The 12,328-nt window shown below is 44.0% G+C and overlaps 1 protein-coding gene across 2 annotated transcripts in view; it reads right to left on the bottom strand.

The window, feature by feature from the left end:
- The window catches only part of LOC115471609 (acylamino-acid-releasing enzyme-like), a 342,862-nt gene that overhangs the window by 59,599 nt on the left and 270,935 nt on the right, over positions 1–12,328 (bottom strand). For both annotated transcript variants that reach the window (XM_030205317.1, XM_030205316.1), the window contains exon 17: positions 11,799–11,879. In XM_030205317.1, the coding sequence (XP_030061177.1) occupies positions 11,799–11,879 (81 nt within the window). The remainder of the gene's footprint in view (positions 1–11,798; positions 11,880–12,328) is intronic.

The following is a 12,328-nucleotide window of genomic DNA, read 5'->3' on the forward strand; positions in this document are numbered from 1 at the left end:
TGCTACTAAATGGACTTGGGAAAAATCCACAATTCTAGGAATAACATGTATAGAATGTTTGTACATTTGGGAAGCTCGTCAGGTGCCCTTGGCCTGGATTGGCCGCTGTCGTGGGCAGGATGCTGGGCTCGACGGACCCTTGGTCTTTTCCCAGTGTGGCATTACTTATGTACTTCTGTAAATTGGAGCCCCCCCACCAGACCTTCTCCCATGGGGGGACCTGTGCTCTCTGGAGAGCTCAGTGGATTTTAGCCATGGATATTTGGCTGGCCTCTTTCTCCCTGATATTTTATTGATTTGATTTATATCCTGCCTATCATCTAAGTGGGTTGCAACTAAGGTAGTATATGAAAATTATTCTTTGACACTAGTTAAGAGCTATTTCATGTCACAAGATGTCTATCTTTCCAAATATTTATGTTAAGACTCACAAGCCCAGGAAAGAATTTTTATTCTACCATCACCACATATCATTTCTGTAGCACTGACCCACAGTTCTTGCGCTTGGAATTTTGTTATTGTTGTTTGATCAGGTATATAAAAAAAGATCAGAAGCCTCATTTTGCTTAGGGGCTTCAGGTCAGGATGTTCATATTTCCTGAGTATTTTACGAAAGATTGTACTAAATATAGCCACATTTGTAAAACATGTATAAGGACACTGGGAAATACACAGGTATTTCCCAACATGTACTTGGGGAGCCAGGATTTAAAAAAAGAAAAAAAAACACTACACCGGAAAAGGAGCAGCATCACTCAGAAACTTCCATGTATAAATGCCACTAAAATAGAAACATGAACAAAGCCACTGGGATGGTTTTATTCACCAATAGAACAATGAAAAATAATAACATGGATCAATATTCAGCCAAGGTGGTCAGTCTTTGTTTTAAAAGCTGCCATTGCAGCTGGCGGAAAGGCAGTGGGCGGTGAGAGAACGGGTAAAACTTTCCCTGAGGGCGTCTGCTTCAATGACCTTTAAAATAGTTCAAACTGAACCTAGGTAGTTGAGGTAATTATGTCTACACCTTAAACTGCCGCAACTAATGACGACTGACGCTCAGATGAACATTTACCCAGATATTAGAAACATTTCCTTTATCTGTGCAGTATCTCCCCCTCCTTCAAGGGTTTATTACCAGTTGTCTGAGGGGAGCCCACTGCTGGCAGTCCAAGATCTCTCTACTTCTAACCTTGTAGATAAGAATTTCACCCCAGTAACACCTCCTTTTTGGTTGTGTATGTCTCTGATTAGCTCTTCTGCAGATCAGAATGGTGTAGATGGACCTGCCATCGACCCGTTCCTAGAAAATCCACAACACTGCTCCCCTTCCCTATTCATTACTGTATATTACATATCACCTTTATACTCCACTCTTCTCCAGCAAAACTCAAGAGCAATTTACCACGTACTTATAAAGGGTGATTTTATGAGGGGGCGCATACTTTGGGGTCTCTCAGTCACTTAAGCACAAATGTGGCCACATAAATTATCTCTTATAAAAATGCCATTCAACACAAATGATGATCTGTACTTTGCCAGTGGGAGTGCACAGGTGGAGTTTGGGTGCTGCATCGGTGAGTGAAAAAGAATGTGCATGGATTACAAACCACTATAATTTACACATGTACTTGACAAATATTGAAATGGACATTTCTACTAACTCTAGACTGCTGCAAATGTCCATACCTGCCACTAGTATTTTATAAAAACTGACATGGATTCCACAGATATATGAGACACAACCAGCTGGAATGTAGACAGATCCAGAACAGGGGAGCACAAGCCCAGGCACAGGAAATCAGGAATCACAGCTAGCTGAAAACTCAGGAGACGGAAAAGGATCGAGGAACCTGGAGACCACAGGTAACGAAAGCCATGTGATAGAGCTGTGTGCAGATGGCTGAACACATGGCTTCTAACACAAAATTAAAATTGCATGATGAAGTAAGCTAATGAGTTGCTAATTTCAAGCACCCTGGACTTGTGTGTTAATTAAGGGAACACTGTCAGACACATGTGTTCAAAGATTCTGCGGTGAGGGTGGCTCACAGTGCATATGTCCGAACAAAACAAAAATGCCAGCCATGTTGTTCAGTACATAAATATCAGCCTCACAAAAATTTCTTGCACATAAATCCCCCTGTTTACTAAGCTGCGCTAGTGGCTACCGTGTCGCAATGCCGACACAGCCCATTCAAAGTAAGTGGGCTGTATTGGCATTAGTGCACTGCCAGGCACTATCACGTCTTAGTAAACAGGGGGGAAATTTTTCCAAGGCTGATATTTATGTATAGAACAAGCTAGCAAGTTCACACACACATGAGCTTTGATCTCCAGTCTGTCTTTTATAGTTTCAGATACTTGTTCTGGTCACTGAAAAAAAAAGACAAAACTGTTATTTAAACCCTAAAAACTGGCACTAAATCCTCTTGACCAACCTTTCTTTTTTTTGTTTAATTATTTATTTATAACAATTTTACAATTACAATCAAGCATTAACTTGGTTGAAAAGTGATACATTTTCCATTACAATTTTAAAGAACGTAAAAAAGTTAAAGAACAAAACATAAATTCTCACTCGTCCACAAAATATGATTCAAGATGTAAGAAAATGGAATTATATTCAATAAACATCTTAAGGCATTGGTTTGAGGGGTTTGCCGATTACACTGTTTCGGTGTTATAATTATCTATATCTCAGGAAAGATGACATTTTCAAATCTCTTTATTTTGCCTAGACGCTAAGAAAGTTGTTAGCTGAGCTGGGTCAAAAAAAAACCCATATTTAAACGATTGGTATTTCACCACACATTTGCATGGAAACCTGAGAAAGAAAATTGCTCCCAGCTGAAGAACACCAGGTTTCATCAAAAGAAATTGTTTTTGTCTTCTTTGCGTCTCCCTAGAAACGTCTGGAAATATCTGTATCTCTATTTTTTGACCAAGAAACAATTTGTCCTTATTTTTAAAATACACTTTCATTAACCAAAACTTGTCTGATGGCAATGCTACCGTCGCTATCAATGTTGCTGGAATAACAGGTTCATTGTCTGATGACTCAAGTAAATCAGATATATTCAAATCTTGTTTCTGGCTATCTTGCTCTAATAATAGCAAGTAATAAACCTGAGAGAAGGCAGGAACAACCTCTTCTTCCACTTCAAATATCTCTATTAGGTATTTCTTTAACATCTCTCTAGGATATTTAGTCAATTGTTTTGGGAAGTTTAAGAAGCGAAGGTTATTACTCCTAACAGAGTTCTCAAGAACTTCCGTTTTTCTTCTCAGAAAAACCAGATTTTTCATCATACTCTCTTGTTGAGTTTGAAGTTTTTTAACTTCCAAAGCCATTTCTTTGTCCATTTGTTCTACCTTTTCAACTTTAAGGTCCAAAACTTTTGTATTCTGTTCAAGAGTCAACATGTCCTGGTTCAGTTTTTGTATCTGTGGGGAAAGTGATTTCCCTAAACCAACTATTAGTGTCCAAAGAGAGTCTAGTGTTACTTCAGTTAGCTTATTTATATCAAACAAAAATTGTGTGGGTAGTACCTCTTTCTCCGGTATTTTCTCCAAGTTCAGACTTACAGCTTCCTCCACCTTAGATGAAATAGGTGTTAACGGTATTCCCATCTGGGCCTTCAGCTCACTAATGGTCAGATCTAATCCCTCCTGTCTCTGTTCACCTGCACCACTCTTGGGAAGCAGGTTTAGAGACGCCTCGGTTGGTGTGCTGTAACCCGCAGGTTGTGGAGGTGGTTTCCTTATGTCGGGGCTGAGCGTCAGCTCTAGGCCTAGAGAAGCTTCCAGGCCTCCATTCACTCCGATGCAAGTCAGCGGACTGCCGTCCGACATCGATAACACCGATGTAGCTGGAGTACACACTGTCTGAAGAAACGGGCGGATGTCTTGCGAAGGAGTTTGCCGTTGTGGGGCATTGGAGGCAAGGCGGCCCCGTCTTTTTGGCATCTCGTAAGAGATTTTTTCAGAGAGCTATCGAGTGTAGCCTGCTAGCACCTCAGACGTGCGGCCATCTTGAATCTTGACCAACCTTTCTATGCTGCCCTGGACCTGGCAAAACATTTCTCACATCATATGCATGTTAAAAGCCACTCTTTCTTTCAGTGCATTGTAAAGGAATAGTTAATGTCCTCATTACCCTTCATTCATGGGCGTAGACTGGGGGGGGGGGCGAGGGGGGCATTGCCCCCCCAAACGACGACGACGACTGGAACGTGGAACTGCGACTTTTACCCGAAGTCGCAGCGACAAACGGGTGGGCAGCACTGCGGTAGTAAAAGCAACAAGGAGCAGCTTCGAAGTTCGACTCCGTGCTTCGCTTCCCTGCCTTCTGCGTCCCGCCTTCCCTCTGATGTCAATTCCTTTCGGGCGGGACGCTGAGAGGGCAGGGAAGCGAAGCACGGAGTTGAAGCTGCTCTTTGTTGCTTTTACTACCGCAGCGCTGCCCACCCGTTTGTCGCTGCAACTTCGGGAGAATGGAAGTGAGCCAGCCTGTAAGTAAGGAAGAGAAGACATTTGATTAATCACTGTTCCACTCCCCCGCGCAGCCATCGCCGTTCACTTAAAATACAGCAAGCAAACCTGTGATCTGCTGCATCCACGTTGTCGTTCTTTACATATGGCTGGGACTGGGAGATGCTGCGAAGGGGGAGAGAGAGGGGGGGAGATGCTGGATAGAAGGGGGAAGGGGATGGACAGAAACAGGGTTGGCATGGGCAGGGGAGAGAGGAGAATTGCTGGACAACAGGGATTGATGGAGGGGACAGGGGAGAGAGGAAATTTGCTGGAGATGGATGGAGGAGAGGGCAGGGGAGAATGGAGAGTTGCTGGATGGAGCAGAGGGCAGGGGAAGGAGGAGAATTGCTGGAAATGGATGGATGGAGGGGAAAAGGGAGAGAGGAAATGTGCTGGAGATGGATGGATGGATGGAGGAGAGGGCCCGGGAGAATGGAGAGTTGCTGGATGGAGCGGAGGGCAGGGGAAGGAGGAGAATTGCTGGAAATGGATGGATAGAGGGGAAAGGGGAGAGAGGAAATGTGCTGGAGATGGATGGATGGTTGGAGGAGAGGGCAGGGCAGGGGAGAATGGAGAGTTGCTGGACGGAGTGGAGGGCAGGGGAAGGAGGAGAATTGCTGGAAATGGATGGATGGAGGGGAAAGGGGAGAGAGGAAATGTGCTGGAGATGGATGGAGGAGAGGGCAGGGGAGGAGAGGGCAGGGGAGAATGGAGAGTTGCTGGATGGAGCGGAGGGCAGGGGAAGGAGGAGAATTGCTGGACATGGATGGATGGATGGAGGAGACAGGGGAGAGAGGAAATTTGCTGGAGATGGATGGAGGAGAGGGCAGGGGAGAATGGAGAGTTGCTGGACATGGAGCGGAGGGCAGGGGTAGGAGAAGAATTGCGGGATATGGATGGATGGAGGAGAGGGCAGGGGAGAATGGAGAGTTGCTGGATATAGATGGAGGAGAGGGCAGGGGAGAGAGGAGAATTGCTGAACATGGATGGATGGATGAATGGAGGGGTCAGGCGAGAGAGGACATTTGCTGGATGTGGGTGGATGGAGGAGAGGGCAGGGGAGAATGGAGAGTTGCTGGACATGGAGCGGAGGGAGGGAGGAGAGAGAACCTAGTCAGGGAGGAGATGCACATGGATGAAGTGGAGGGAAGAGAGGAGAAATGTTGGACAAGGATGGAGGGAAGGAAAGACAGAAGGAGATGCACATGGATGGAGGGGAAGGGAGAGGAGAAATGCTGGACATGGATGGAGGGGAGGGAAGACAGAGGAAGTAGATGCACATGAATGGAGGAGAGTGAGGAGAAATGCTGGATATGGATGGAAGCAGGGGCGTATCTGCGTGGGGCCTCAGGGGCCTGGGCCCCCGCAGATTTCGCCCTGGACCCCCCTACCGCTGCCAACCCTCCCCCTCCGTTGCTCGCCTACCTTCGCTGGCGGGGGACCCCAACCCCCGCCAGCCGAGGTCCGCGTCCTCCTGCCGCTGCCGGCTGCCTTTGGTCCTTTAATTCTTCCATTGAAGCTGGCGCCGACGAAAGTTTCTTTTGAGTCTGACGTCGCTGCACGTTGTACGTGCAGGACGTCAGACTCAGAAATTGTTTCTGAGTCTGACGTCCTGCACGTACAACGTGCAACGTGCAGCGACGTCAGATTCAAAAGAAACTTTTTCGTCGGCGCCAGCTTCAATGGAAGAATGAAAGGACCAAAGGCAGCCGGCAGCGGCAGGAGGACGCGGACCTCGGCTGGCGGGGGTTGGGGTCCCCCGCCAGCGAAGGTAGGCGAGCAACGGAGGAGGAGGGTTAGCAATGGCAGCGGCTGGGGGGAGGGGGATCGGCAATGGCGGCGGCGGCGGCGGCGGGGGGGGGGGCTATAATGTGCCCCCCCTCTCTGGCCCTGGCCCCCCCTACCGCCGCAGTTCAGATACGCCCCTGGATGGAAGGGAAACTACTGAGTTTAAGGGCTGATTTGGAACACATTGAGGGCAGATACTGAAACTCGAGGAAGGATAGGGACAGGGCTACAGATGGTAGACAGGACGCATAAGGACACAGGAGGATGGTGGACATGGTGAGAGAAAAAATATCAAATGGAAAGAAGACACTGCATAAATCAGAAGACACTAGGACCAAAGCGAATAGAAAAACTTAATGATCAGACAACAAAGGTAGAAAAAAGTATTTTATTCAGAATTTATTAATTGGAATATGTCAGCTTTTTGAAATGTGCATCTATGGTATTCTGAATGTAAGTTGCAATTTTTCTGGTATTGCTGCATGCTGAGTCTGACTTCTTGAGTTAACTTTCCAGTTCAGTATTTTGCCTTCATATTTTTTGATTTGTAGTTCCTTGTGTCATGTGTTTTTCATGTGTGATCAAGGTGCAGTATGCTGCTAGCGTGTAGTATTTGCAGCCCTTTTTGTTTTGCTTTTTTTTCACGGGGTAGTGTATTGGTGTTTTAGAGCCTGGTGTGATTACAGTTCTACCTTTTCACGCATAAGGTTGTAGCTCGTCCTGTCCTTGGAATTAGTGCTGTTATGGTTTAGTAAGGCTATGAGTGTGTTTTTGCACAAGTTTGTGTATAGCGTTTTGCAGTGGAGAGATTGTGTGTTGGCCTTAGTGAGGTGGCCTCAATATATACAAAGCACAGTTTTTTTGTCTATGAGGGAAAAGTCTCAACCGCTACAGCTATATTCTATACACCTGAGTGTTCATTTTATAGCCTGTAGAAAAAGTCATCATAGACTTGAAAAACCCTCAATTTTTTACTTATATAGAATTTTTATTTGCTTTATCAAAAAGTAAAATCACTTATCTTGCCAAATGTTCATTTGAAAAGGCGCTTAGTCCAATTAGATCATGAAAATGCAATGGTTCCTACGGTTCCGTTTCGAATCTCTTCATCAGGGAACCTCCTTGCACCTAAAATACTGCGCCAAAATGGCACGCATTGAGGACAAATATCTCCAGAATCACGTGTGGACAGATTCTATACTGATTTGGAAACGATTTATTGATGACATTTTCCTCCTTTGGAGAGGTGATGACTATACTTTGAAACAATTTGTCATCTGGTTGAATTCTGTAAATCCAGCTTTACAGTTTACAAGCGAGAGCTCAACCTCCAACATCCACTTTCTGGATGTGGACATCAAATTAACAGCAGGTGTTTTCCAAACTACTGTCTTTAAAAAATCTACAGATAAAAATACCATGTTACAATATAACAGCTGTCATCCCAGATCATTAAAAGACAGTTTACCTTTCTCACAGTTTTTGAGGTACAAAAGAATCTGTTCAGATGACAACCTTTTTAAACAGCAGGCCAAGGGATTGGCCCATACGCTGCATCAGAGAGGTTATCCAACACATGTATTGAAGAGATCATTCACCAGAGCGAAATATAACAACAGATCGTTATTATTATCTAACAATGCAAGATCAAGGGATGATGATAGAAATCGTAAACAGACGTTCGTTATAAAATATCAGAAGGGCGGGGAAGAGGTGGCCAACCTAGTCAGAAAAAATTGGGACATTGTACAACAACACTCTATGTTCAACAAATCGGAGCTACAAATAGCTTTTTCAAGAGAACGCAATTTAAAAGAACTATTATGTCCAGCTGACATCGTTTCCAGAACTAAAATCCAGGACGGATCTCATACAAAATGTGGATCTTGTCCGTTTTGTGATATGATGATAGAAGGTGATAATTTTTGCAATCCATCAGACAATAAAGTGTATAAACGCAGACATTTTACTACATGTAAGACTGATCATGTGATATATTTTTTGAAATGTCCGTGCAATAAATTATACTTAGGCAAGACAGATAGGAGTTTAAAAACAAGATTGAGTGAACACAAGTCATGTATTAACTCTTTAAAAGTAGGAGCTCCTTTAGTCTCCCATTGCAAAGAATTTAAACACAATTTTGGACATTTTCAATGTTCAGTGATAGACCATGTGACAGAACACATCAGAGGTGGAGATCGCAGTAGACAGCTGTTACAAGCCGAGCAACGATGGATCCACAGATTAAATACTTTGGAACCCCTGGGTTTAAATGTGACCGTACAATGGGGAGCTTTTCTATAATTCTACAATTCTATTTCACAATTTCATGGATAGCGCTGACTATAGATATATATACACATTTTTTCACACATAAGTTGTAAATGATAAAAGGCGCCCTTCTAATTTATCAAACCATTCTGTCTAGCTGTGACGTATCAGTCAGTGATTGGACTGAGTCATAGGTGCAGTACATGACGTTCCAACGCAGGATTGGGCAGAGCTCCCTTTTAATTCGTAGAGCAAAGTCAGGTGAGGACGCCAATAAATTTCTTCATAGAAGACACGATCTTCCTCAGAGGAAAACTAATCCAGAATTTGAACAAAGGTACGATGACATGATTTGTCTGTGAGGTATTATTACTATAACATAAGTTTATAAAAGTGTAAGAATGCATCATCAGAATATATTATCTGAAATTTTCCCGCTTTGATTTAGCCATTTTGGCGCAGTATTTTAGGTGCAAGGAGGTTCCCTGATGAAGAGATTCGAAACGGAACCGTAGGAACCATTGCATTTTCATGATCTAATTGGACTAAGCGCCTTTTCAAATGAACATTTGGCAAGATAAGTGATTTTACTTTTTGATAAAGCAAATAAAAATTCTATATAAGTAAAAAATTGAGGGTTTTTCAAGTCTATGATGACTTTTTCTACAGGCTATAAAATGAACACTAAGGTGTATAGAATATAGCTGTAGCGGTTGAGACTTTTCCCTCATAGACAAAAAAACTCTGCTTTGTATATATTGAGACTATCTGGTATTTGATAGCAGAGTATCTGTGATAGCTTCATATACTTAGTGAGGTGGCACCAAAACATCAGAAAGGGTGTAGAGCTTAAATCATGACACACTACCTCTTGAAGGATCTACATATAGAGCCTATGCATTTCTAAGGTCAACACTGGCATGGTATGGGAAAGGGGGTGGGGAAATACTATTGGAGAGGAAGAGGGAGTGCTGGGTAAGGAGGAAAGAAGGAAGGAAGGGAGGGAGAAAGAGCTGGCTTGATATCTCATACATATTCATTGTGGTTATTCCCCCCAAAAGCCAGCTCTTTTTCCCTTCCTTCCTTCCTCCATATTAGCATTTGAATACACATATATGCAAATGAATATGCTAATATGCTCTGCCCCATCCTTTGCCCCCCCCCCCCAAATGAAACACTCAAACTACACCTATGCCTTCATTTTAATGCAATGAGCACCCACATGCACTGCCACAAGTTAGCTCCCTCACGCAGATACTTTCTGTTTTGTGAGACCAGTAATGAGCGTATTTACACACAGCAGTAATTGTATGTTTTGGCTGGTGGTGGCTTTCTGTGTCTGTCCCCCCCTGCTGTCTGGACTGGGTCCAGCCAGGACTAAAAATGGGAGCGAACATCCATCCCATAAAGAAACACAAAAGATGGGGGGGTGGGGACAGCATGGTTACTACTACTACTAATCATTTCTATAGCACTACTAGATGTATGCAGTGCTGTACACTTTATACGCAGATACTTTCTCTTTCCCTAGAGGGCTCACAATCTATGTTTTTGTACCTGGGACAATGGAGGTTTACGTGACTTGCCTAAGGTCAGAGGGAGCTGCAGGGGGAACCCAGGTCGCCAGGCTCAAAGCCTGCTGCACTAACCATTAGGCTACTCCTCCACTACTCCATGGTTCTTCCTACAGACAAGAAGGCCCACCACTGGTAAATCTAAGCTAACCTGACACCACACCTCTGACTTCTAATTGGAGCCGCTTTGAGCCTGCCATGAGTGGGAAAGTGCGGGGTACAAATGTAACAAAAAAATGGATAACTTTTAGCTGGATATTGATATGTACTACTACTACTAATCATTTCTATAGTGCTACTAGATGTACGCAGCGCTGTACACTTGAACATGAAGAGACAGTCCCTGCTCAACAGAGCTTACAATCTAATTAGGACAGACAGGAAAAATAAGAGATAAGGGAATATTAAAGTGAGGATGATAAAATAAAGGTTCTGAACAAGTAAATAAGGGTTAGGAGTTAAAAGCAGCATCAAAAAGGTGGGCTTTTAGCTTACATTTGAAGACAGCCAGAGATGGAGCTTGACGTACCAGCTCAGGAAGTCTATTCCAGGCATATAAAAGGAACGGAGTCTGGAGTTAGCCGTGGAGGAGAAGGGTGCAGATAAGAGAGGTTTACCCAGTGAACAGAGTTCCCGGGGAGGAGTGTAGGGAGAGATGAGAGCGGAGAGGTACTGAGAAGCTGCAGAGTGAATGCACTTATAAGTCAATAAGAGGAGTTTGAACTGTATGCGGAAACGGTTAGGAAGCCAGTGAAGTGAGGAGAGGGCTAATATGAGCATAGCGACATTGGTGGAATATTAGTCATGTAGCAGAAGTTTGAACAGATTGAAGAGGAGAGAGATGGCTAAGTGGGAGACCTGTGAGAAGCAAGTTGCAATTGTCTAAGAGAGAGGTGATAAGAGTGTGGATGAGGGTTCTGGCAGTGTGCTCAGAAAGGAAAGGGTGAATTTTGGTGATATTATAGAGAAAGAAACGACAGGTTTTAGCAGTCTGCTGAATATGTGCAGAGAAGGAGAGGGAAGAGTCGAAGATGACCCCAAGGTTACGAGCTGATGAGACAGGAAGGATGAGAGTGTTATCTACAGAAATAGAGAATGGGGGAAGAGGAGAGGTTGGTTTAGGTGGAAAGATAAGAAGCTCAGTCTTGGTCATGTTTAGTTTCAGATGGTGCTGAGACATCCAGGCAGCAATGTCAGACAGGCAGGCTGATACTTTGACCAAGAGATTGTTTTTAAATATCCTGGGCTTTAAACATGTAACATTTATCTGGCAAACTAAGGAAATTCTTCTGAATACTGACCCTGGCATTTTTTTTTTTAGTTATAGCACAGCTCCTCCCCTTTTCTTCTTACACCTACTTCCTGATCCAATTTCAGTCTGTTGTGCAATATTCCAGCCATCTCATATCCTTGTGCTAACCAGTCCTGGAGGTACAAACTGTGGCTATTTCTGGTAGCTTATCTACAATTTACCCTCTCAGCAATAGTGAGACACAGCAATAGCCAACTGGTAAGAAGGGATGGGCGGATGTGAGAATGTGGTGCACTAACTGGGTACAATAGAAATGAGAGAACTGAAATGTTGGCTCACAAAAGGGGCACAGCACAGGCATCAGTGATACTCACCCATCAGAACAGCAAAGCCAAGCTGGCAAAAGACAGCTGCAAACAACTGCCATGAGGCATCAAAGCTGGAGTGTGGACCTCCTGCAAAGGAACATACAGCATGAGCAAGGACTGAGCAAGGACTGAGAATGCAAGAGACGATGATAGACTTATGGTAGGGGTGGGGATAGGAACTGTGGCCAAGGATGGGAACCAATACGAGGCCTGTGTGTGTGTGTGTGGTGGTGGGGGGGGGGGGGGGGGGATAGAGGGGACAGAACCAGTAGAGGGATCATGGGGGTGGGGGGTTGAAACCCAGTATTTTATTTTATTTTTACTTTACTTTATTTCTTATTAGTCGCAATCATTCCCATACTGTGTTCAGTGCGACTTCCATCAAGAGATCAAGTACATTGTTACAATTTAGGCTTCAGATATTTCAAGAGAAAAAGACATTTTAGGCTGGAAGTATTTCAAGAAAAAAATGACATTGGGCGCTGTACTCATTGTTCCTCATTCCCTAACACGTGTTTGTTTGTTTTTTTATTTAA

The sequence above is a fragment of the Microcaecilia unicolor genome, chromosome 6, assembly GCF_901765095.1.
Source record: "Microcaecilia unicolor chromosome 6, aMicUni1.1, whole genome shotgun sequence".
NCBI lineage: Eukaryota > Metazoa > Chordata > Amphibia > Gymnophiona > Siphonopidae > Microcaecilia > Microcaecilia unicolor.